Source organism: Pleurodeles waltl, chromosome 3_1 (genome assembly GCF_031143425.1).
Source record: "Pleurodeles waltl isolate 20211129_DDA chromosome 3_1, aPleWal1.hap1.20221129, whole genome shotgun sequence".
Taxonomy (NCBI): domain Eukaryota; kingdom Metazoa; phylum Chordata; class Amphibia; order Caudata; family Salamandridae; genus Pleurodeles; species Pleurodeles waltl.
Window position 1 is genome coordinate 703,983,845 of NC_090440.1, and position 24,165 is coordinate 704,008,009.

General features: G+C 45.6%; 1 protein-coding gene across 2 annotated transcripts in view; it reads left to right on the plus strand.

The window, feature by feature from the left end:
- Window positions 1-24,165, plus strand: part of NHSL3 (NHS like 3) — a 179,661-nt gene that overhangs the window by 39,397 nt on the left and 116,099 nt on the right. The window contains exon 1 of one of the 2 annotated variants that reach the window (XM_069223389.1): window positions 15,820-16,052. The exons of the other annotated variant lie outside the window; for it this stretch is intronic. Within the exon in view, the coding sequence (XP_069079490.1) occupies window positions 15,980-16,052 (73 nt within the window). The 5' untranslated portion in view covers window positions 15,820-15,979. Of the gene's footprint in view, window positions 1-15,819; window positions 16,053-24,165 lie in introns of those variants that run through there. 2 annotated transcript variants of the gene reach the window in all.

The following is a 24,165-nucleotide window of genomic DNA, read 5'->3' on the forward strand; positions in this document are numbered from 1 at the left end:
GCATGGGATAATTTTTCTATCCACATCAGGCATTGGCTTTCTTGTCCTGTGAATGAGGGCATTTTCTGATCACATATGTACATCCACCAGAAAGTGAGTGTGCTTCAGTGTCAGGGCTGGTTGGTCAGTCATCTTAGTTTCCATTATCTCCCTTTCATAGTTCCTTATTTCATTTATTTGCTTTTCTTTTTTCTTTTAATGTTTCTTAATGGGATACTACAGCTCTCCTGACAGTGCTAGCTGGTCACTTGCTTGCTGCTCATTTCATCTGCAGTGTGCTGCATCCTTCATGGCCACTTCCTCTAACCCAGAAGACCATTATGAAATGCCGTTGTCCATAGTGTGTCATTGTCAGCGGGAACTGTAAAACACTGATCCACACTTTACAGTACTGCTCCATAACTGACAATTGCTGTCAGCATATGCCTGTTGTGTTTAGACAGCAGCATGCTTTCTTTTTTTCTACTTGTAATCCTTTATTTATCTTGCATATGTCGTTGAGTTTGTGTGTGTTTTTTTGCAGTTGTGTCAGAGTGTGAATGCAAGAATGGGTCAGTGGATGGATAAATGGATAAATGCCTGAATGCAAAGGTGAGTGACAAGTACATATGGGATGACTTTGAGTTTCTAAACCCATCAGTGACACAAAAGGCGCTTTCATTCATGAGCCAGACCTATTTGCATTCCTATGGTTTGTTTGGGCATCACATCATCCACAATACAAAATCCCAGCTGCATTAAACCATTTTTAAATCTTTTTCAGCTCTTACAGTTGAAAGTTAACAACCGGTATCCACCATCTATCTAAATCCATAACATTGTACACATTTCCATTGGGAGAGAGGAACATGCAATTCCATTTTGTTACTCAACGTGGAGCACTCATGACATTGCATCCACATTTATCCCAGTAGAGTCTGTGTTGTCTGAGATGCGTCTCTCCGTAGACTCTGCATTGCCTGTGCTGTGTCTTGCAGGAAGGACTGTATTTTCCAAGCTGCTGCTGTGTTTTCAAGTAGACTCTGCATTTTTTAAGCTTTTTTTTCCAAGTAGGCCCTCCATTGCAAAACAAAAAGTACATTTAGCCGGTGGCTAGCTCCTTTCCATTCTGTCAAAAGATCTTTTATTGGGACCCTACTTCATTTTGATATGTAATGTCAAAAATATCAAAGGGTGGTTATTTCCTTAGCTTATCTGCTCCTGCTCGTTCTTCAACACCAGCATGCCCCATTTAGGGTATTAGCATGCTATAAAGTGGTTCTCATTCATCCATTGCCAGAGCTTTGTTTCCAGTAGATGCTGCATTGTCCCAGCTGTGCATACCGAGAGACTCTTTATCATCTGAGATGACTTATAGCATACTCATTGTGGTCTGAGCTTTGTCTTCCAGTAGGCTATACCGATGGACCTGTGTCCTCCAGGTGATCTCATATTATCGGCGATGTGCCTGCCAGAAGTCTTTTCCAGTAGACTAAATTGCCTACGCACTGTGGTATCCCTGCTGTGTCTACCAGCAGCCTCTCCTATGTTTTTCCTAGTGGACGCTGTATTGTTTAAGTTCTGTCTTTCAGTAGATTGTATTGTCCAAGCTGTTTCTCTCAGTAGGCACTGTATTAGCCTGTCTCCCCCCCCGTAGGCCTCATACTGTCTGGGCTATGTCTCCTGTAGGCCATATTCTGTTTGGACTGTATGTCGATTGTACGACGAAACGACTTCAAAAACAACTACTGCCTTAACAACGAGGTCGGAACACCGACCTCGTTGCTACTACTAATGAATTTACCACGAAGGCCTTAACAACGATATTTTGTTGTAAAGGCATTCCTGATAAAAGCATTAGTAATAGGCACCATTCACCCTACATCCCTCACCCCACCCCCCCAACCCCACCCCAAAACCTAAAATCCCCTGACCTCCCCCACCCCCTCCCCAAAACCAAAAACTCACCACCCCCCAACCCCACCCCAAAACCTAAAACCCTCTAACCCCCCACCCACTCCCCAAAAACGCCAAAACCCCCCCAACCCCACCCCAATACCTAAAACGACCTTAACCCCCACCCACTCCCAAAAACACCCCACCCCAAAACCTAAAACCCCCTAACCCCCACCCCCTCCACAAAACCAAAAACGCCCCACCCCACCCCAAAACCTAAAACCCCCTAACCCCCACCCACTCCCCAAAACCAAAAACGCCCCACCCCAAAACCTAAACCCCCCTAACCCCCACCCACTCCCCAAAACCAAAAACGCCCCACCCCCCCAAGCCCACCCCAAAACCTAAAACCCCCTGAGCCCCAGCCCCTCCCCAAAACCAAAAACGCCCCACCCCCCCAACCCCACACCAAAACCCCCTTGCCCCCCACCCCCTCCCCAAAACCTAAACCCACCACTTACCTTCACCAACTCCCTACTTTGTACCTTAACCACGCATGTTCGTTGTTCAGAACATACGTAGTTAAGGCACAAAAAAACGGAGTCGTGGTTAAAAAAAGCGTTGTTGCGCTTTCGTTAACCACGACTTTGGGAAAAACAAAAGTCGTAAAAAAGGATGTTTCCCCTGTATGTCTGTGCTGCATCTCCCAGATGCTACTGTTTCTGAGCTGTTTTTAGGTCCAGCATGCAAGTGCTATGACCTGTTGTAAGTATTGTGGGCTTTTAACCACGCCCACCTCACGCCCATCACTTTCATTCATTTGTGGGCTTGCCTTTCAAAAATCAGTTGATGTCATTGTTAAATGCTTTGTTTGTCCCGCCTTTCTGTCTTGAGGCTGATTTTTGTCACATCTTACAGACTGCCCCTGTTACATGGATTTGCACGATTGACGATATACTTAACGTGGGCGAACTATTTCTTTTGCCTCCCCCTTTCGTGCTGAATGGCGGCCATGGCACTCACAGCGTGAACATGGCACAGCGGCGTGAACTCGATCAGCAGTATTGGAGCGCTGGTCACCTTGTTCAGAGTTACCTAATAAGAGTAATTTCTTGTCAATCTCCCCTTAAAACGCTTGAAATTGGTGAATGCTTTAAGTAAAACAGAAATCCTCAAAGCGAAAGCGTCTCCCCCAGCACAGTGGGGGAGCTGATACTACAATATTCACTGTACTCAGGAAAACTCACCCCATAATGCTTTGCATGTATAGGAAAGTGCCCGATTTGGCATGGTTAACCCCATGCTTTGCCTGATATTGATGCTGACTTGATTGAGTGTGTGCTGGGATCTTGCTAACCAGGCCCCAGGACCAGTGTTCGTTACCAAAAACTGCACCATTGTTTCCACAGTTGGCACACCCCTGGCACACAGTTAAGTCCCTTGCACAGGTACCCATGGTACCAAGGGCCCTGTGGCCAGGGAAGGTCCCCATGGGCTACAGCATGTATTATGCCACTCGGGGGGACCCCTCACCAAGCACATGCACACTGCCTTTGCGGCTTGGGTGTGCTTGTGGGGAGAAAAAGACATAGTCGACATGGCACACCCACAAACAACTGCCTGTGGCCTGGGTAAGTCACCCCTGTAGCAGGCCTTACAGCCCTATGGCTGGGTGCACTATACCACAGGTGAGGGAATAGCTGCATGAGAAATATGCCCTTACAGTATCTAAGTACAAGTGAAGTGTGGCCATTTAAAGTATATAGGCTGGGAGTTTGTCATTACGAACTCCACAGCTCTATAATGGCTTCACTGAAGTCTGGGAAGTTTGTTATCAAACTTCTCAGCACAATAAACCCACAATGATGCCAGTGTTGGATTTATTGAGATGCCCCCTGTGTTGTGTTCAAACTTCTAGTGCAGGACTGACCAGTCTGTGCCAGTCTGCCACTTCCAAACGAGTTTGTGACCACATGGCTCTCTGTGGCCAGAAAAAAAAGCATGCACTAGGTGGAGGTGCTTCACACCTCCCCCCTGCAGGAACTGTAACACCTGGCAGTGAGCCTCAAAGGCTCAGTTACAGTGCCCCAGGGCACTCCAGCTACTGGAGATGCCTTCCCCCCGGACAAAGCCACACTTTTGGCAGCAACTCCGGCAGGAAAATTAAGGAAAACAAGGAGGAGTGACCACTTCAGCTGGGACCACCCCTAAGGTGTCCAGAGCTGAAGTGACTTCCTCCTTGTAGAATCCTCCATCTTGGTTTGGAGGATAAGGGCCAATCGGGTTAGGTCTGTATCCCCCTCTCCAAAGGGAGTGGACGCGGAAGGGTGTAGTCACCCCCAGAGACAGTAGCCATTAGCTACTGCCCTCTGACCCTTGTAACGCCCCTAAATCCAGGATTTAAGGCTTCCCCTGAACCTAACTCATCAGATTTCTGGCTACCTCAAGAAGAAGAAAGAAGAAGAACTGCTAAGCTGACCCCCAGAGAAGACTGAAGGCACCCACTGACTTGGCCCCAGCCCTACAGGCCTGCCTTCAGCTTCTGAAGCCCTGCTACAAAAAGGCGATGCATGCTGCAGGACCAGCAACCTCTTAAATGCCTCAAGAGGACTGCCTGCACCCCAGAGGACCAAGATCTCCCAAGGACAGCGGCCCTGTCCAGAAAGGAACACCAGTAAAGGACTCCAGAACCGCCCCGGATCCGCAAGTCTCGCCCACTCTGCACCTGATGCCCACGGCCCGTGTCTAGGTGGGCCAACAGACTAGAGCTGGTTCCCAGGTGATTCTGACCTAGTGTCCACTCTGGGTTGACCCCTCCTGTCAAACATGACGACGCCTGCAGCCTAAATCTGAGGACCCCCCCTGACCGCTAGAGAACTGGATGAAGAGTCCCAGCACCAAAAGGTACCCCTGCACCCAGAGCCCCCTGGCCTTGGGGAATCAGACCTCTGGTGCAGCAATGTCCAGCATGTGGCCCTCCTTCTTGTCCAGCCTTTGCTTTCCTGGATCCGACCCCCTGGACTTAGCCTGCAGCATCTTTGTGACCCCGGCGTCACCCTATAGAAAAGCATTGGGAGCCCAACGCTGTTTGCTCCCTGCACCCGGCCGCCCCTGCTCCACAGAGTGTGTGCTTGGTGCTGACTTGTGGCCCCTTCGGTGCTCCTCTAAACCCCCCAGGTCTGCCCTCTAAAAACGTGGGTACTTACCTGCAAGCAGGCCTGATTCAGTGTGCTCCCAGTCTCCATAGGAGCCCATGTTAAATCGACCTCAACTTAGATCTCTGCACTCGGCTGGCCCCGTATTGCTGGTGGTGGGTGTTTGGGGTTAACTTGAACCCCAACCTGTGGACATCCTAACCCCTGGAGACTGAAACTGTAAGTCTTGTACTTATCTTGAAGCTGTGCTAACTTTTCTTCCCCCCCAGAACTGTTTCTGAAAATTGCACTGTCAACTTTTAAAAGAGATTATTGCTGTTTATTAGAAAACCGTTTAACTTGCCAAGTTGAAACCAAGTGCTATTGATACATATGTTGGATACTTACTTGCAAATGTACTTACTTGCAACCTGAATCTTGTGGTTCTAGAAATAAAGTAACACAATATGTTTTTGCTATATAAAAACTATTGGCCTGGAGTTGGTCTTTGAGTGTGTGCTTCATTTATTGCCTGTGTGTGTACAGCAAATGTTTTGCACCACCCTCTGATAACCCTAACTGCTTGACCACACTACCACAAAAGAGAGCATTAGTATTATCTACTTTAGCCTCTGTTAAGCCTCTGGAGAACCCCTGAAGACTCTGCACACTATATCTCATTTTGATATTGTATATACATAGCTAGCATCCTACAGCAGGGCATTACTTTTTCAAAACATTTTTGCTGATAAGTCAGCCTGTGGTAGTGCTAGGACAACCGGACCACCACCAAAACGTTCACGACAATATGCTCTTTCTGTCTATATATTATTTGGGTCTCAATATTAGGTTAGTGGGGACCGCAAACTAATAACCCAACCCACCATTCAGTGTCTGTTTAACCCCTTCAATGCGGGCGACGGCCACTGGCCGACGCCCGCACTACCTCCCTGGTGCGGGTCACGACCAGTGGCCGACACCAGGGAGGGTGTTAATAAATCCTCGGGTGCGTCGCACCCGAGGATTTTTTTTATGTTTTTTTGTTGCCCCGGGAGACACGGAAGCTTCCGTGTCTCCCCCCACCTGCCCCTTTGTGACGTCAGCGCGCTGCGAGGCGCGCTTACGTTACAAAGTTGTTTTCCCCATCGAAGCAGGAAGCAGCCTTGCGGCCGCTTCCTGCTTCGATGGGGAAAACGGCCTTCCCCATCGAAGCAGGAAGACCTCGTAAGAAAGGGGAGTGCTGCGATCGGGGGCCAGGAAACACTTTCAGGAAGGCCTCGTAAGAAAGGGGAGACTCTCCCCTTTCTTACGAGGCCTTCGGTGCTAGCGTGGTGGGCCACCATGAGGGGTCCCAGGTGTTTTTGTGTGGGCCAAAGAGGATTATTTCGGTTTTGCTTGAGTTGAGTTTCAGGTGGTTGGCTGTCATATATATATCACTTTTGTCAATATGTGTGTGGTTTCCCTGGGGGGGGAAAGGGTCAGACTTGTCTAGTGGCAGTTTTAGTGCCATAAAGAAGCGCAGAAGGTTTATATGCCTACTGCAAAGAGCAAATCTGTATTTTATGTAAATAGCTGAGTACATTAGTAAAGTCAGCCATTACCTGCGCTATAATACCAATGAAATGTATGTGTGGGGTGGAGGGTGGCTATGGAGAGATGAAGGGCACTTTTGCTGGGTGGTAATGAGGGAATCAGAGAAGGAGGGAGTGGGAGCACCAATAATGATTGTTGGACTGGGCGCAGGAGGTGCTAAAGACTGTGACAAATGGTATGTTACAAGGTGTTTTTTGAGTGTCTTTAAAGAACGTGCTGATTGAGGGAAGAAGCGCAGGTAAGGTGGCCTCTACTGTTGCACGTATCTCACACACACCATCGATTTTGTGATTGTCTACGTAGGCTAGTGTTTTAGAGCAACATTTTAGCCAATAGCAGAGATGGTATCTTGATGGATGACTGCTGCCTGCACTCGGGTTATAGAGGACCGCTCTGACATAGGATCAGAGACTGAGACATCAGATACTGAGACAGCATCTGAGGGATAGGACAATGGCGCAGACTCTGGGAGTGATTTTTCAGTCGGAGGAGTCCCATTCGATAACTCCTCTTCCAGTACATTATGAGGGAGGTGATGAGGACAGTCCTGCTGTCCCTTCGCAAGCTGTTTGTGAAACTGGGTAATAGTGGGTTAGCCCAACCAAGAGAGCAAGTGAATGCGGCGGCAAGCAGAGAGAGAGAGAGTGCTCTCTTGGGAGCTCCCCAATTTAGTTCAGCCCCAAATTCCACCACCCAAATCGTATTGTGGAGACATCAAAATTATCTATGGCAAAACAAACTGGTTTTGTAAGGCAGGCACCTGTGTTTTTGGTCCTGGGTTCGGCGGCCATATAGAGCAACACACTAAACCCAAACATTTCTGGAAACTAGACATTCGGGAGAGTCCACAGAGGTGTTATTTGTGTGGATTCCCCAAAGTTTTCTTACCCAGAATACCCTGCAAAGCTGAAATGTTGAATAAAAACTCTATTTTTCTCGCATTTCTGTCACACAAACTACAGGAATATGCTGGGATCCACAAAATTCCTACCACCCAGTGACTCCTCACCTGTCCTGATAAAAAACACTACCCCACTTGAGTGGCTACACCTAGTGCCTGCGTCAGGAATGGATCACCCCAGGGTCAACAGCTGCCTCATGTAAGGACCAACATTGACCGTTGTGGGATCTATTCCTGTCGCGGGCACCAGGCCTACCCACACAAGTGAGGTATCATTTTTATTGGGAGACTTGGGGGAACGCTGGGTGGAAGGAAATTTGTGGCTCCTCTCAGATTCCAGAACTTTCTGTCACCGAAATGTGAGGAAAACGGTTTATTTTAGCCACTTTTTGAGGTTTGCAAAGGATTCTGGGTAGCAGAACCTGGTCAGAGCCCCACAAGTCACCCCATCTTGGATTCCCCTAGGTCTCTAGTTTTCAAAAATGCACAGGTTTGGTAGGTTTCCCTATGTGCCGGCTGAGCTAGAGACCAAAATCTACAGGCAGGCACTTTGCAAAAAACAGCTGTGTTTTCTGTCAAAAAATGGGATGTATCCATGTTGTGTTTTGGGGCATTTCCTGTCGCGGGCGCTAGGCCTACCCACACAAGTGAGGTATCATTTTTATCGGGAGACTTGGGGGAACGCTGGGTGGAAGGAAATTTGTGGCTCCTCTCAGATTCCAGAACTTTCTGTCACCGAAATGAGAGGAAAACGTGTTTTTTTAGCCACGTTTTGAGGTTTGCAAAGGATTCTGGGTAACAGAACCTGGTCAGAGCCCCACAAGTCACCCCATCTTGGATTCCCCTAGGTCTCTAGTTTTCAAAAATGCATAGGGTTGGTAGGTTTCCCTAGGTGCCGGCTGAGCTAGAGGCCAAAATTCACAGCTAGGCACTACGCAAAAAACAGCTCTGTTTTCTGTCAAAAAAATGGGATGTGTCCACGTTGTGTTTTGGGGCATTTCCTGTCGCGGGCGCTAGGCCTACCCACACAAGTGAGGTATCATTTTTATCGGGAGACTTGGGGGAACATAGAATAGCAAAACAAGTGTTATTGCCCCTTATCTTTCTCTACATTTTTTCCTTCCAAATATAAGAGAGTGTGTAAAAAAGACGTCTATTTGAGAAATGCCCTGCAATTCACATGCTAGTATGGGCACCCCGGAATTCAAAGATGTGCAAATAACCACTGCTCCTCAAAACCTTATCTTGAGCCCATTTTGGAAATGCAAAGGTTTTCTTGATATCTATTTTTCACTCTTCATATTTCAGCAAATGAATTGCTGTATACCCAGTATAGAATGAAAACCAACTGCAGGGTGCAGCTCATTTATTGGCTCTGGGTACCTAGGGTTCTTGATGAACCTACAAGCCCTTTATATCCCCGCAACCAGAAGAGTCCAGCAGACAAAACGGTATATTGCTTTCAGAAATCTGACATCGCAGGAAAAAGTTACAGAGTAAAACATAAAGAAAAATGGCTGTTGTTTTCAGCTCAATTTCAATAATTTTTTTATTTTAGCTGTTATTTTCTGTAGGAAAACCTTGTAGGATCTACACAAATGACCCCTTGCTGAATTCAGAATTTTGTCTAGTTTTCAGAAATGTTTAGCTGTCCGGGATCCAGCATTGGTTTCACACCCATTCCGGTCACTAACTGGAAGGGGGCTGAAAGCACCAAAAATGGTAAAAATGGGGTATGTCCCAGTAAAATGCCAAATTTGTGTTGAAAAATGTGGTTTTCTGATTCAAGTCTGCCCGTTCCTGAAAGGTGGGAAGATAGTGATTTCAGCACCAGAAACCCTTTGTTGATGGCATTTTCAGGGAAAAAACCACAAGCCTTCTTCGGCAGCCCTTTTTTCCCCATTTTTTTGGAAAAAACAAAATTTTCACTGTATTTTGGCTATTTTCTTGGTCTCCTCCAGGGGAAACCACAAACTCTGGGTACCATTAGAATCCCTAAGATGTTGGAAAAAAAGGATGCAAATTTGGCGTGGATAGCTTATGTGGACAAAATGTTATGAAGGCCTAAGCGCGAACTACCCCAAATAGCCAAAAAAGGGCTCAGCACTGCGGGGGGGAAAGGCCCAGCAGCTAAGAGGTTAAGCTCTTTCATGGCTGGAACTTTTGTTTTACTGCTGGGAATAGCTTGTGTTTTAAGGGCCTTATTTGTAAAATCATTGCTATAGGCCTGCTACTCCTGAATATTTATAATGCACTTTGCTCTGTACGGGCTAAATACATGGTTACAGTTCATTGTTTTTTGCCATTTTCTCTTTGTGTGGTTATGCCCTCTAGGGGCTAACTATATAGTTACATGACCATGTTTCTTACAAATGCTATTTTCATTGCGGTGTCCTCTAGGGGCTGTTTAAAGCATTACAGCCATTTCAACTTATTAAAATATTTAATGCATTGAAACGTCTCCCATAATGCTTTGCAGGGCATTACATTTACAAAACATGTTTGCTCATAACTTAGCCTGTGGTGGCCCTAGGACAATGAGACTGCCTTCAAAACATTGACCACAATGTGCTTTTTCTGTCTATGTCATCTATGGGTCCCCACACTATGTTAGAGGGGACTTCAAAATAATAACCCCTACCACCATTAATTTTCTATTTAAGCTTTCTCATGCCTCGAACTTGTGTTTTACAGGTCAGCTAAATTGCGTTTTAAGGGTCTTGTTTGTAATATCATTGTAATAGTCCTGCTAGCTTTAAAAATGTTTAATGCACTATGCCCTATAGGGGCTAAATATGTGGTTACACCGCATTACTTTCTCCCATTCTTTTTTCCAAATGTTATTTTTATTGTGGTGTGACGTGTCCTCAAGTGACTGTTCTGAGAATTGCAGCCAACATAATTATAATATTTGTGGCACGAAAACTTGCCCCATAATGCTTTGCAAGGCATTACTTTTACAAAACATTTTTGCTCAAAACTTAGCCTGTCCTGGTCCTAGGACAATGGCATCATCTTCAAAACGCTCATTCTGTCTATATCATCTCTGGTTCACCATACTAGGTTAGTGGGGACCCCAAAATAATAATCCCTTCCACCATTCAGTGTCTTAAGTTTTCTTGTCGCTATAACTTTTGTTTTGCAGCTGGGAGAAGTTTTTGCTTTAAAGGCCATGTTTGTAATATCCTTGCAGTAGGCCTGCTAGCCCTAAAAATGCCCTCTAGGAGCAAAGTAAATGGTTACTCTTCATTACTTTCTCCTGTTCTTTTCCTGGGGTTACCCTTTCTAGGGGCTAACAATATGGTTACATGCCATGTTTCTTACAAATGATATTTTTGTTATGGTGCCCTCTAGGGACTGTTTTGAGCATTACAGTCTAATGCCAAATGTTTCTTTCTGATAAAGGTTTATATGATAATGGTATGTGTTTTAATAATCTCTCATTATTACAGTTATGACCATAATTCAGGCCAATTTAACATCCTTATTAAACTATGACTCTTTGAACACTCTTGATATCTTTCAGTGACCCTTCTAGTTTATTTCTCCTCTGTGGCTGCTGTGTGTCATTTTTTGGGTAATTGTGTTAGCCAGCCAGCAATTCTGATTCTGGGGGTGGTGAAAGTGGTATTCTATTGACAGATGGCAGACTTAGATGAGGATTCTAAATGTCATCATTTTCATTTTTTGCTGCAGATAGAGGAAGAAGGTAAATGGAAGTGCTTTAGTTATATGCAGGCCACTGGAATTATATGGCAGGAAATTACGAAATTATGAGGCAGGGTTGAACAGTTTATTTGACAAGAAAAGCCCAGTTATGAATTTACAATGCCAATAACTCTGACTCAAGCAAATGCGAGACCTATTGCATTGCAAAAGCTTGTTTTTCCAGTGGACTGTATTGCTCCAGCTGTGTCACCCATTGAACTCTGTATTTCCGGGGTGTGTCGGTCAGTAGACTCTGGATTACCCAAGCTGTGTCTCCTGGAAGGCTGTATGCTGGCTGGGCCGTGTCTTTTAGCAAATTGTACATAGTCCAAGCTGGGTATCATGGTAAATGCTGTATATATCTAAGCTGTTTTCCAGGACACTCTGCATTTTCTGAGTTATGTCTTCCTGTAAACAATGCGTTACCAAAGCTGTCGCTCCCCGTGGATGCTCTGTTGTTCGAGCTGTGTCTTCCAGTAGACTCTGTAGTTTACAAGTTGTTGCTTGCAGTAGGCCCTTGTATGATGTGGGCTGTGTCTTGCCGTGCTGTGCAGTGAATTTCTAGGCTCTGTTTTACATTTCACAATTATATATGTACTCATCATAGTCTGACATAGGCAGGTAGGGCAGTGGAATGTGCCATTACTTATTTGGTTGTGTGATGCCTGGTAAGTGATGCGGTGTTATGTTAATTGATGCCTGTAAATTACTTGCAAATCTAATAGGTTCTCTCGCACTAAGGGAGAACTAAGTCAAATATTCACAATTAACTTGTGATAGGGAAAAATATATTTTAGGGTTTTGAGTAAGGGAAGGAGAATTGCAGTGGTATTTTGGGCTACTCCCTGTAATGTGTGCCCAGCATTTAAAAATATACTTCTGGATATTTTGCGGCAAAAGGAATCTACCCATTTTTGGGGAGTTTCTGACCACCTGTTTTTGCTTTGGCAGTGATTTGGTTCTAAGCAGGGGCTGTATCCTTTCTGACGCTATGCACAGTTTTTGTCACTACTTCACAAGTCTTGACAGTTTCACCCCTTTTGGCCTATGCAGTTTTAATTATGTGCGACTGATTGCTACAGTTTCTGACTGTTCATCATTAATGTGGCAGTGCTTGTTAGATGTTTGATCTGTGCTTCTCGTTTAGACAGTTTTTTGTTTGGCACCCCTATCTTGTGCAGATGTTGCTTCTTCATCCAATATTTATGGTACCTTATGTCTCTGCACACCAGCTTTTGGCAATTTCTGACCGCTTTGTGGGCAAATGGGGATGTTTCAAGCTTTGCAAAATGGTTTTGTTTGTTTGTGTCCCTGGTTTTAGATGTTTTTTCTATAATGAAGAGTTTGGAGACCTATGCGTTAACATACATAACTAAGGTGATTTCCACACTTTCTGTCTCTGCACCCATGTCATTTCTGTTTCTGCACCCATAGTGTAGCCAGTTGCTGATGTCGTGCCCTCATTTTGTCAGTTTGGGCTGTGAGTCCTTGGTTTGATACTTAATGCTTCTATCCCCGTGGTTTTTGTGGCATAAGGTCATTTGCCTTGGAATTCGGGCAGGTGGTTTAAGAATTGTCTGGATCTGTAGCCTGTTATTAGTAGTTTCTATACCTTTTTGTGTGGGTTTTTGTTATAAATTTTAGCTACTTTGATTCTTCTGGTTAGAGGTGTTCCTAGTGTGCTTGGGATGTTCTACCCCTCTATCCTTTGTTTGGAGAATGTATGTAAACTAATTTGTGCCCTGGCTTTGCCTGCAGACCTTATTTGGGCAGTAGCTGGCAACTTAGTTTAGTCTGTCTTCTTCTATGACCCTGGTTTTGGCAATTTGCTGGTCTGCAACCACAGCAATGGACAAGTTCTCGCTGCACCACTGATTTCAGCAGCTTTTTTGATCTGAATATTTGATATGGGGAGCTACTTGGGTCTACCTCCATGGGATGGGTTATTTATGGCTCTTTGTCATTTGGCTCTGCTTCTGGTTGTTTTGGTCGTTTCTAGTTCTACTTTGTGGTTTGAACCATTTCTGAATGAGAGCTCCTCGTTAGAGGAGCTTCTGTAGTTTCTGCATCACTGCTTTGGACAGTTTATGCACACCAGATTTTAACAGTTTTGGCTCTGCCCCCACCCACAATTTGGAAATGTTCCTGTATGCCTGGTTAGAGCATGTCTCGTCTACAGTTTTGACAGTTGTTAGCTATGCACCCTGAGTTATGGAGATCACTGACTGTGCCTGGCTTGGACAGTTTCTGCTCTGCACTTCTGGTTGAAACAGTTTTTCCCTCCTCATCTTTGGTTTTCACCTTGGACTTTCTTGCCAGGTTCCTCTGGTTTGGACTGATTCTGGAATGTTTTGCTGAGCTTTTCATGTCCTGAACCCATATGTTGGGCAGTTTCTTGTCTTGGGTTGACTCCTGATTTGAACCCTTTCTCGTTCTGGGGTCCCCTGTGGGTGTTTTGCCTTGACCTGTATAATCCAAGTGTGTAATGTTTGGCAGAGACTGTCATTCCACTGCCACAGTGAAGGATGAGAGCTGACGCTGCTGTCAGAGCATTAATGTTCTTGTCTTGGTCTTCTTTGAGCTTTATCCTAATCTAGTGACTGTGCTGGAATTGATAAAAAAAATGGACTCCATAATTTAGGAGTCAAAGTGTGGCAGATGAAAAGGGCAGGGTCATGATGGGGCAGAGCATAAAAAGCAGAGTCTGACAGTCAACGTATATCTATATATTTTTAAACAAATCTGCTGCTTAGAAAACGGCAACAATGATGCGTGACAATAAGTCAGCTCTAGAGAACTTAATTGGTCACGAACAGGGTGCATTTTAAAATACCTTAGAGGGTTAAGACACCTGCTGAAGAGATCAATGTGTGCCAAGCAATTTTGAGGGGGTTATAATAGTGGTAAAATAACTCTAGTAGTTAACACAGTTCTAGGAGAGTTGTGTGTGTTTGTCCAGTTATAGTTTTGACTCATAAATTAGCATACAGGCTTGATGTGCCTGCTGCAAAGTAAATAATGTAACACGCATATTGCAGATGTATCTTTTATTTAGATATGTAAGTAAAGTAGGCTACTGCTTTTGACACTGAGATTTTCTTACTTCCAGATCATAAGTTGCAAGCCTTCTATTATAGCACAGTGCTCTATTTACCAGCATCAACAAGTTGCATGCAAACTGAAAATCATGGGCTTAGATTCTTCGTTTTTTTCATGGTCTAATACTATTCTATGATTGCATCGAAGTGTTTGTTTTGGAAGTGGCAAAGTTGTATTAATACAGGCAACCACAATCACGTTTTGTATCAAGACTTTGTGTTTCTCCTGACCATTCACACTTAGCATGTAATGTCTACAAGTATGGATAACATGTGGTTCCTACACCTTATAACCCTCATTGCCTATGTAATATTTCCTGTGCATTCATTTACACACTTGTATAATGTATTGTGCCTGTGTGTAATGTAAAGAGCTCGGACACCATATACTGGGGTGAGTAGTGCTATGGAAGAATTAAATGAAAGTTCAATTTACATCATTGTTTATGCAATTGCTCATATGGACAGAAAATACTTGCACTTTTACAATGCAAGCATCTCTTTTACATAGGGATATGAACAAAGTTAAAATCCTAACTTATCTTAAGCACTTGTGACGTAATAACAAGCTGTGTATCCTTCTTTTCTTCCTTTACATTGCCACCTACGAGTTACGCCGCAGATTGCTGCTAGCCAGAATGCTATTTGAAAAAAAGGGCTATTGGCCCTTTAAATCAGGCCTTTGTGTGGGCCCAGCTAGGAGTGTAAATAAGAAAGTTGCCTCTCTGCCTGCACTTACTGGAACGCAGACTGGTATGTGTGCTGGTGCTGGGAAATGACACCAGGATAAATTCAGCATGTTCCCTGGGATCCAACCTAATGCTTAGTTTGAAAAAGAGTGTGTACTTCTACCCCAAGCCCTGCTCAAAGGGTGGCAGTCACTGCAATTAAAGATTAGCACTTCAAATGCAAAGGCCAGAAGTCTTTAATCCACTACCAGATACTCCCTGTCCCTCCTCCTCGCTGTGGCAGGTTCCAGCGTTATATGTGTGATGGTTTTGCTGTCTATTTCTTCCTACATCTTTTCCGACCTCTGTTTTTTTTCTTTTTCTTGGGCAAATATCCGATACAGAAAATGAAGTGCCAGTCTCCAAAAGTGCCTCTGGTCTCTAACCAGCGACTCAAACACTGAGAATAGCTACCGGAACGGGGATCCCGCCCTATTATCTGCCCTACCACGGGAGGAGCCTCCTGCAGAAACGTGCGCTTACACGTTGGGGGCTTCAGCACGTAGCCGCGCACCCTCCTCGTGCTCCTCTGCCTAGGTTGTGTTTGGGAAGGGGCGTGCCTGGGTCGGCCCCGCCCACTGGATTGGCCCCGCCCACTGGATTGGAGCCTCGCCCCTTGCCAGGTTTTCCAGAACGTGGTTTGTTTGGTAGGACCCACCCCTTCATTGTGATAAAAGCTCGCGTCCATCCTCCACGCCCCGTCCTAGATTGGCTGCCGCTCGCGATGTCCCGCCCCTCGGCGTCCTGGGAAAGTTGTCGTGGCCCCGCCCCCGCAGGGCAGGTCCGCATGGGAGCGCGCAGGTTGTTGCTCGCTCCGCTCTGCCTAGCGCCTCCCTGCACAGGGCGGGGTGCACTGGGGCAGCGCGCAGGTTGTTGCTCCCGCGCCGCTCGGCCCAGGTGGCGCTGCAGCTTCCCCCCGCCATGTGAAACCTCACCCCCGCCATGGGCAATGCCCAGCGCAAGGGTAGCCCCCAGTCCTGGGGAGGCTTCTGGTTCTTCGGGAGGAGAAAGCCAGGTAAGAGCGGGGTTCGTGAAGGGCTGGTGTTACCTCGTGATGCACTTCCGTAGCCTTCTCGATCCGAGCAGCAGGGCCCATCCCAGGGTGCCCCCTGACTGCAGTCCCTGCACACCTTGCCCCCGCTCTCCACCTACGCACCCGGGCCACCCCCAACCTTGGAGCGTGGATAAGTTAACTTGAAGCAGATCGGGTGGAGCTACCCGCTGTGCGGGTGCGGAGTTGACCCTGCACCTGCCACCGGGATGTGGGGGGGGGGGGCGGGCATTATTGCCCCGTCTCCACCCCCAATCCCCACCCCCGCAGCTGGTGTGTTTGGTAGTCACCCACCCCTCAGGTGCCGCAGTAAAGGGTTAATGAGTGATCTTGGAGCGGGGTGACCTTCAGGGAGTCCTGAAACTCCTGCAGGAACTGAACGCGAGGCCCCGTGGAGAGGACGGGGTGCACTGCAGGGGCGGCCAGCGGTGTGAAGCCGGCATCTGCACGGGGAAGGGGCGCCTCGCCCTCGGGGAGATGCTGTCCCTGCTGGCGCCGGGGGCTGGCAGGCGATAGGTCAGTTTTCAGCCGAGGATGTGGCCCGGCCTAACTTTGGAGCCCCCTGTCCTGCGATCTCTGCTATTCAGTGCTGCCGGGTGCTGACTGGCATAAGTTGTTCTAGAATTGTGCCGGGCATAAGCGACGGGTATCTACTGGGAGGGGGAGCGTTGTGGTTTGGGGGATGGGGCTGGTGCCCCTGCTAGAGTAGCCGTGCTTGCACAGAGGAGGGTTCAAGGGGGCTCTGCGTGCACAGATCCCCATTGGTGGGGGTATTTTCAGAGGCCGCCCCGGGGTGGCAGCCCCACTCTGTCTGACCAGGACACAGGGTGACACGGGGGTACGCTGGCATAGTACAGAGGCTGTACGTGTTCCGTACTCCAGCAGGGTGACGTCCTGACTGCGCTTGGCCAGCCTCGCACATGCTTGACAAGTGAGGCAGGTGAAGGGCCTTATTCTGGCCTTGGCATCTGGAGCTCGAACCTCTTAAATTCAGAGAGGCGCTGTCCTTTCGGCTGGTATGGTCCAGCCCTCTGTGGCGCTGGTATATGCCGTGTGGTCAGAGCGAAGAGAGGTATATTTTGGTGCCATGGATAGAAGGACCAGCCTCGCTTATTGACCGCCGAGGTGTGCTGGTTGGTCGTGGTTAGCTGAATCATTGTTTACGGTGTGCCAGAGCCCTTTGCTCGTGAATCTGTCTGTTTGTGTGCTGCCAGCGGATTCCCCACTCTAGCTTCGGTTTTCACTGGTTCTCTCCCGTACTCTTCTGCTTGGAGGTGTCTGGGCACGTCCATCGCAGTCTTTCAGGATGAGTCAAAGGACTGTTGAGCAGGTGAAAACCAGATCGACGAGCTCGGTAAAACTTGTTGCTGGAGGCCTGGCATGGCTGCTGGGAACTGATTGTGCCAGTTTGTTGTTTTCTGCTTGTTTGTGCTAGGAGCAGTGGCCCTTTACATTTTGACATGTGGTCCCCCAATAAATCATTGCTGGAACCTGGGGACTCCCACTGAAACATTAAAGGAATCTGGGGATGCCCAACCAAGTCTTTAATGGAAGCTGGGTACCGTGGCCTAAGCATTTTTGATGATTTGAACCACAAAACAATAGAAAACAAAAATATATGTACACATGCGTTCATCTAATATGCAAATGATGCAATGTTATTTAATTCACAAACCCAAAAGTACAACATTTTAATGGGAAGATTGGAGATTTTCTAAATTTAACAGGCCATTTGTCATCCATACTATGTTATGTTTGATGCACTTTTACTGCAACTCAATTTGAGGACATTAACTTGATTTTTAACCTCCAATTTAACATTTCTTCACATTTACAGAACTTTTAAAAAAAAATCAGTTTTGCTTCTTTGTTTATAAACACTTAATGAATCTTTTAATATTATGTAATTTTATAAGTGCTTACGGACCTCGGAGTAGGTTTCATGAACCCCCCAACGGTCCCTGGACCACAGATTAAGAACCACTGTTCTACAGCGTCTGTGACAGCATTTGTGTATGTGTGCTGGTGATCTATGCCATTGTGTTTCACAGGGAGGGGTCCGTATCTGGAGTGTGGTTTCATTTTGTACAATCATCCATTCCCCCCCTAACAAAATGTCACAGCTCATTAAAACTGACATCCTCGCCCTACTGGCCTCACATCTCTACAAAACAGACCAGACGCTGGTCTCTGATGGAAAAGTTTGAAAGTTCATACTCTGGATTACACAAAGGTGCCTAAATGCCAACTAATGGTAGAATGCACATTGTACTGTGGTAGAAGTATAGCGTCGGGCTGCCACACAGTTTCATCTCCCATGAAGTTCTCCTATGTGGTCACATCAGCATTATTTATTGTTGTATTGAGACCATAAGTTATCGCCAGCAAAACCGTTCGGAGCGATCAAGTCTTGCTTTACTTGTGAATGACCTTTCCTGAGGTTTTGTGTCCTGCCCTGAATCCCACTGCATTACTGGAGGGGTTAACACTGGTGCATTGCTAAGGCTGGGTTTGCGCAAGTGAAGGGTTTGTGAAGTATGAGAACTGTAAAACCTGCTGGAGAGGGGCAGTCGAGGGTAATGGTGCACGGTGCCCACGGGCAGAATAGAAGGAAAAACCTTTCTAAAGTGGCACACTACATAAGAGGGGGCATCTTTCAATGCCGTTCAGGGTGTAGATGTGTGGCTGCAAAAAGGAGCTACCTATGTAGTGCCAACTTTATACCTTGGAGCAGCTGCATTCACTTGGTGTTGACAAATATATATCGGGGATGGCATGAGATACCTGTAGTCACCAGGAAGAATAGACCGAGATAAGTGACTTAAGTAGTCAGGTTGTGTAGTGCCATTGAGTTTGATGCAAGAGGCAGCGTCTGTCCGTTCCGATGCTCGTTCGAGCAGCTGTCTTTGAGGAGTGTCCTGAACACCACATAGTTTTCTTGTGCCCTTAGGTTGTGGCGTAGGCCGTTGTGTAGCCAAGGGCCTCTTACCTGTTAGGATCTGTCGGGTCCTGTCATATTTTGATTGGCTGATTCCTACCGACTTGCCTGACCTGGGAGTGGGGTCCTATGGCTTTCCAGTGCCAGGTGGCCTTTTACATGGAGTGGTCCAGCTATGTCTTGTCCTGATGGATTTTTTTTTGTCTACTAATTCGACCTGCAGATACCAGGTTTAGCGTGCCACAAACTTTTTTGGGGATTGTTTTGGTTTATCTGCCAAAATGTTTTCAGCATATTTCAGATATCTTTGAACTTGACTGCGTTCTGCAGTGGGTCAATGGTGCTAATTCCAGGCAGTTCCCATGTGTTGTTGGGGTACAGGCGCTTGTGGTGTTCAGGTGTAGGCACTGTCTTGCAGCTCGGTTCTGTACCACCTATCATTTATTTGTTCTCGGATCCAGCGTAGAAACTGTTTTCTGTATTTTACAATGGTTCTTGAAGAGTGGCCCAGCCCTACATACGCTGTGTTTTGTGTGCACTCGGCTAGAAGACAGCACGTACTTTTCGAAGCATATTCAGTTGGGTGTTCCCTTTGATGCTGTATTGTGTTGCGATATAAAGAAAAGGAGGGATCAAAGATTACTTGTATGATTCCAATTCTGCAGGCAGGTGTTGGTGCCCTTATCCTACGGATTGAGGGTCTGAAAGGTGGTAGGTTCCAATTAACTTGACTGCATGTAAAACTCCCTTTTGCGCTCCTTAGACGCAGACACGTTGTTTCTTTGTGCACTACTCTACACGGTTAAGCAACCTGTGATCTTTAGTTTTTCTTGTTTTCTCCATTTGAATTTTGGTATGTTTGTCATCGGCATGCTATTTGAATTGGAGATTTGTTGGACTGAAATACGCGTAAATATTGAACAGTGGGGTAACACAGATGATCCCTCAGCTTCCACATCGTTCTGGAAAGTTGTTTTCATTTTATTTTGGCTTCAGAGGTAGCAAGTTGTTATTTCATTAATTACCATTTCGCTGAGAAGTTGTGGCAGAGCTATGTTATCCACTGATTCATGAGCTGCCAGAAGGTTTGACTAATGCTGCCAAATTTTTCACATGACTTGCATCAATATGATTTCTTTTATGCCCACCCATGGGCTTTTGTCTGTTACTGGAGTAGGTTTATTTCACATGTAATTTTAATTAAATTTATACACCGCTCACTATTCTTTGCCAGGCGTTTACGCAGAGCAACACACTGCTCCAGACTCCAAGTGGAAGGATTATTATTTGTTGTCGGTTATTAGGATTTGTCTTGTGCTCCGAATGAGATAATTCTATGTTTTTATTCCAGTGTCTTTGTGGTGGAATAAATCAGTATGAATTAGGTGTGATTATTATTGGGGGAGAATGTGGGATAATACAAATAGTTGGTGGGATTAGTACATCAGCTATAAGAAAGTAGGTATTGCTAGGTTGCAAGGTATGACTTTCAAAGAAGGACATGTTATGATATTTGAGATGAGGTGTAAGTAATTTGCTGAAATACAATAATCGAGATTAAGATCAACGTGGCTTAGAGTAGACTCGGTGCAAATAATAAGTGCTGGTACCCAAAGCGTTGTTCGGGCACCTGGGTCTGGCATTATAAAATATCTGAGCGCGAATAGCAAGGGTGCGCAGTCCTGAATCCACCTCATGCCTCTTTAATTCACTGTCAGGCATACTCTGCCAGCTAACCTTTACCGGTGTCTGTTTTCTCCCTTGGTGACAGATTTTCTGTATTTATTTTCCTTTGTCTTTTCTTGTAGTTTATTTTTCTCTCTGTTGGCCTGGGGAAATGTCTGATGTGGTCCCAAACAAATATGTGCCTGTGTCCCCCACCTGCAACCACTGGCTCAGATTAAGCACTGAATAGGCTGTACGCATAGAGAGGAGGCTTGTAGAGAATGAAAAGAAAACTGAAAAGGCAACAATCAGAAGTTTTGAGTCAAGGTCAACATTTTCACGCAGAGGTTTAGGAACCTAGAGTAGACTTTTGAGATCACCTGCACTCCTGAGAATGCAAAACTGCCAAAAGAAACATCATTTTGCGAGGTTGTGCTATAATAGACACCTTTTGATAGTACCTAAAATCCAGCAACAGTCTGTCCATTGCCAGGCTACTGATAGGCCACCTCTTCAGCAAGAGCAGCTGATCAGACCAGGGGTTTTAAGCGTAAAGTAATAACAGGGACATATGCAGGAAAGTTTTGAGAGCTTTAGGCTGTGCTTGTATGAAGCAGTGACCTCATGAACAAAGCAATTTGGGAGAGTATGCAGGGTAAGTAATGCAAACATCGAAATGTATTTTTTTTGCAAATGCATTTGCGTATGTCTTTTGAAGGTAAAGATCCTTACAGTTTGCCTCCAAGCATTAACTACAAATTGTGATATTTTTTGATGCCTCTCTTTTAGAATGACAGAGGATTGAGGTGAGGTTAGCTTCCCTTCCAGAAAGTGGAATGCATTCTCTGGATTCTGTAGCAGAAGCAGAGAGGAGACACAGACACTGAAGTGAGGAGGGGAAAACTTGAGTCTACTTTTAGAAATTCCATGAGTCCTTTTATTTAACAACTAGAAGCTGATTAGTCTTCCTGGGCAATGTGTTTGGGGTTTAGTGTGGGTGATGGGTGGGATTGCAGTTTGTGCTTCAAGGAGAAGTGCTTCTAGACCAGACCTGTTCTTTTTGACCCCGACGGCTGTTGCAGGCAGATCTCACATTTCATTGTGTCCAGGTTGTGGGTGCTCCGGCTTTAAGTCATCCCAGTGCTTACTGCAGTAGTAAACATGACTTTACACAAAAGCTGTCTTTCCAGGACAGCCTGAGACACATACTGGAAGGAAACCACTCCACCCTAGTGTGCGCTGTACTAGGAGCACAATATTTTTCAGTGTAGCTGAACAGTATTGTGCACAGTGCATTTATTATCTATTCATCCGTCTCTTCAGAAGGCAGTTTAAGCTTAAAGATTCCAGACCTTAAAAATGTTTGGAAATCTGCTACATTTATATTGCACTGTAAATAAATGCTGCTTCCAGAACACAGCAGATTAAACACAATGGTACATGAATAGTGAAAGAAACGTTTTATGATCAAGAAGGAGTAATCATTTTCACTTTGTTTGAATTACATCTTAATGTTAAAATGTTTCCTTTGACAAAGCCGCTAAAGCCTGCTGGCCTATCCATTACATTAACATTATCTCTACAAGACTTTTCAGCTTTTTATTGCCTGAAATCGGCGATGAAATGGGCAAAAGTGCCAATTAGTCTTTTCAGCCTAAGGTGAGTTGCAGTTCAGTCGATATTCAATGCTTAATAGGTTCTGATTACTTTCAGCTAGAAGTATTTATTTGTTTGAACCGCCAAATGATGGAGCAAGTAGTGCAATATGGAGTCCTTGTGGCAGTCCACATCAGAATCACGGCCCAGGTTATATATGGGATAGAGTGTACTCTGCTGTACATTAGAAGGATATTGCATGTCTATGACTATATAGAGGAACGAGCCGAAGGTCTAGTTACTTTATAAGGTTATGGAGCTCCAAGGTGACTTGTAATATCCTTATTCTGTACGGGTACCTTATCCCTCATAATACATGGTCACACCATCACCTTTCCCACAAACCACTTTAATCTTTGGTGCTTAGATCTTTCAGATGAAAGAGAGCATGTTTGCAAACATGAAGATCATATATAGTAGCTTTTCTATTGCAAAATTAAACAAATCCAAGAAGCTGTTAGATATTTCTTGCAAAAAGATAATAGAATTGGTTTATTACAAGTTAGTTAAAGAAAAGACACAGCTCCGAAAGTGTAGAAGAATGCAGAACAATTATAACTTTTATGTAATTAACTTTAATTACCAGAGGAGTGTAAAAAAAAAGAAAAAATGATACTTAATGTAATGAATATAAATATCTCCTTTGTGCTTGCTATTCGCCAGCTAGCAGAAACAGAAGACAGAAATGCGAGATTTCGAAAACTCTGCTTTGATTCTGCTCCGTGACCTGACCTGACCCGCCTTTCCAACTGCTGTCACTGCTAGAAGTTAACACGTACAGATATACTCCAGTAAAGCATTGTCACCTACTGATGTCAGTAACACGACGCGTGATATCAAATGGGGTTGCTTTCAGTACAGATAATTTGTCGCACTATGTCTGCTAGATTGGCCTATGTACCTCTTGCGAGATATGCATACAGGACAGCAGCTCCCAGATTGCACTTCTGCCTCCTTTAGTAGACTCTACCGTAGGAATGCATTCAGCAGTGCGCCAAAAAAGGGAATAAGCAGCTCCGAGCAAGCATGGTGGACCATTATTCAGGCAGCAGGGTGCCTGCTTCTCTGTAGCACGAGAGGGTTCCTCGGCCGCCTGTTCTACCCTGGATTGCGCTTCTCCGCTGCCTGCCCCAGAGGTGGACACTTTTACTCGCCCTAATGTCTGAAATCCTCAGATCCGAATCTTCCTGGTGGGACATCGAGTTACGTCTGTAGCGCCTCTCGGCAAACACTGAGATGAATGTGCAGCACAAATATCCGAGTAGTTTTGGAGCCAGGATTTTCGATGGACCGGCCTGCTCTCCGAGAGCTGCGGACAGGAGGAGGCCGACCCCGAGTCCAGCCCTGAGACTGCCACAAACTATTGGGCTGAAGGCGGCTGCGTGAAGCAAGGGCTGTGCTACTCTTTCTGTCCTTGATCAGACTCCTGGTTGCCCACTGCTTCCTCTGCTGTGGCACATGTGCCAGTGGCTGGTGCTCACAAGGCTTGAAATGTGCTGTACTCTTACTGCCTGCGCTTTAGAGTTTAATGGGCTAACATCCTGTGGGTGGTGGGTGTACAGGGATGAGCAGTGAGTGAATAAATGAATGAAATGTATGTGGGGGTGCTGTGAGAAGGTTAGTATAGCGTAGCTCTGTTTATGTTGTAAATTAAAGTAGAGGCAGAAAGAAGATACAGGCAGCAATTGGAAAAAAAAATATCAGCAGAGTTTCCTGACATGAGTGCACCTATACAAATATTAATGAACAAGTTATTACCCCCCTGTGGAGCGCCCTGTTGCATGCTTTGTCCTATCCGCTTGGAAGAAGACACAAGGG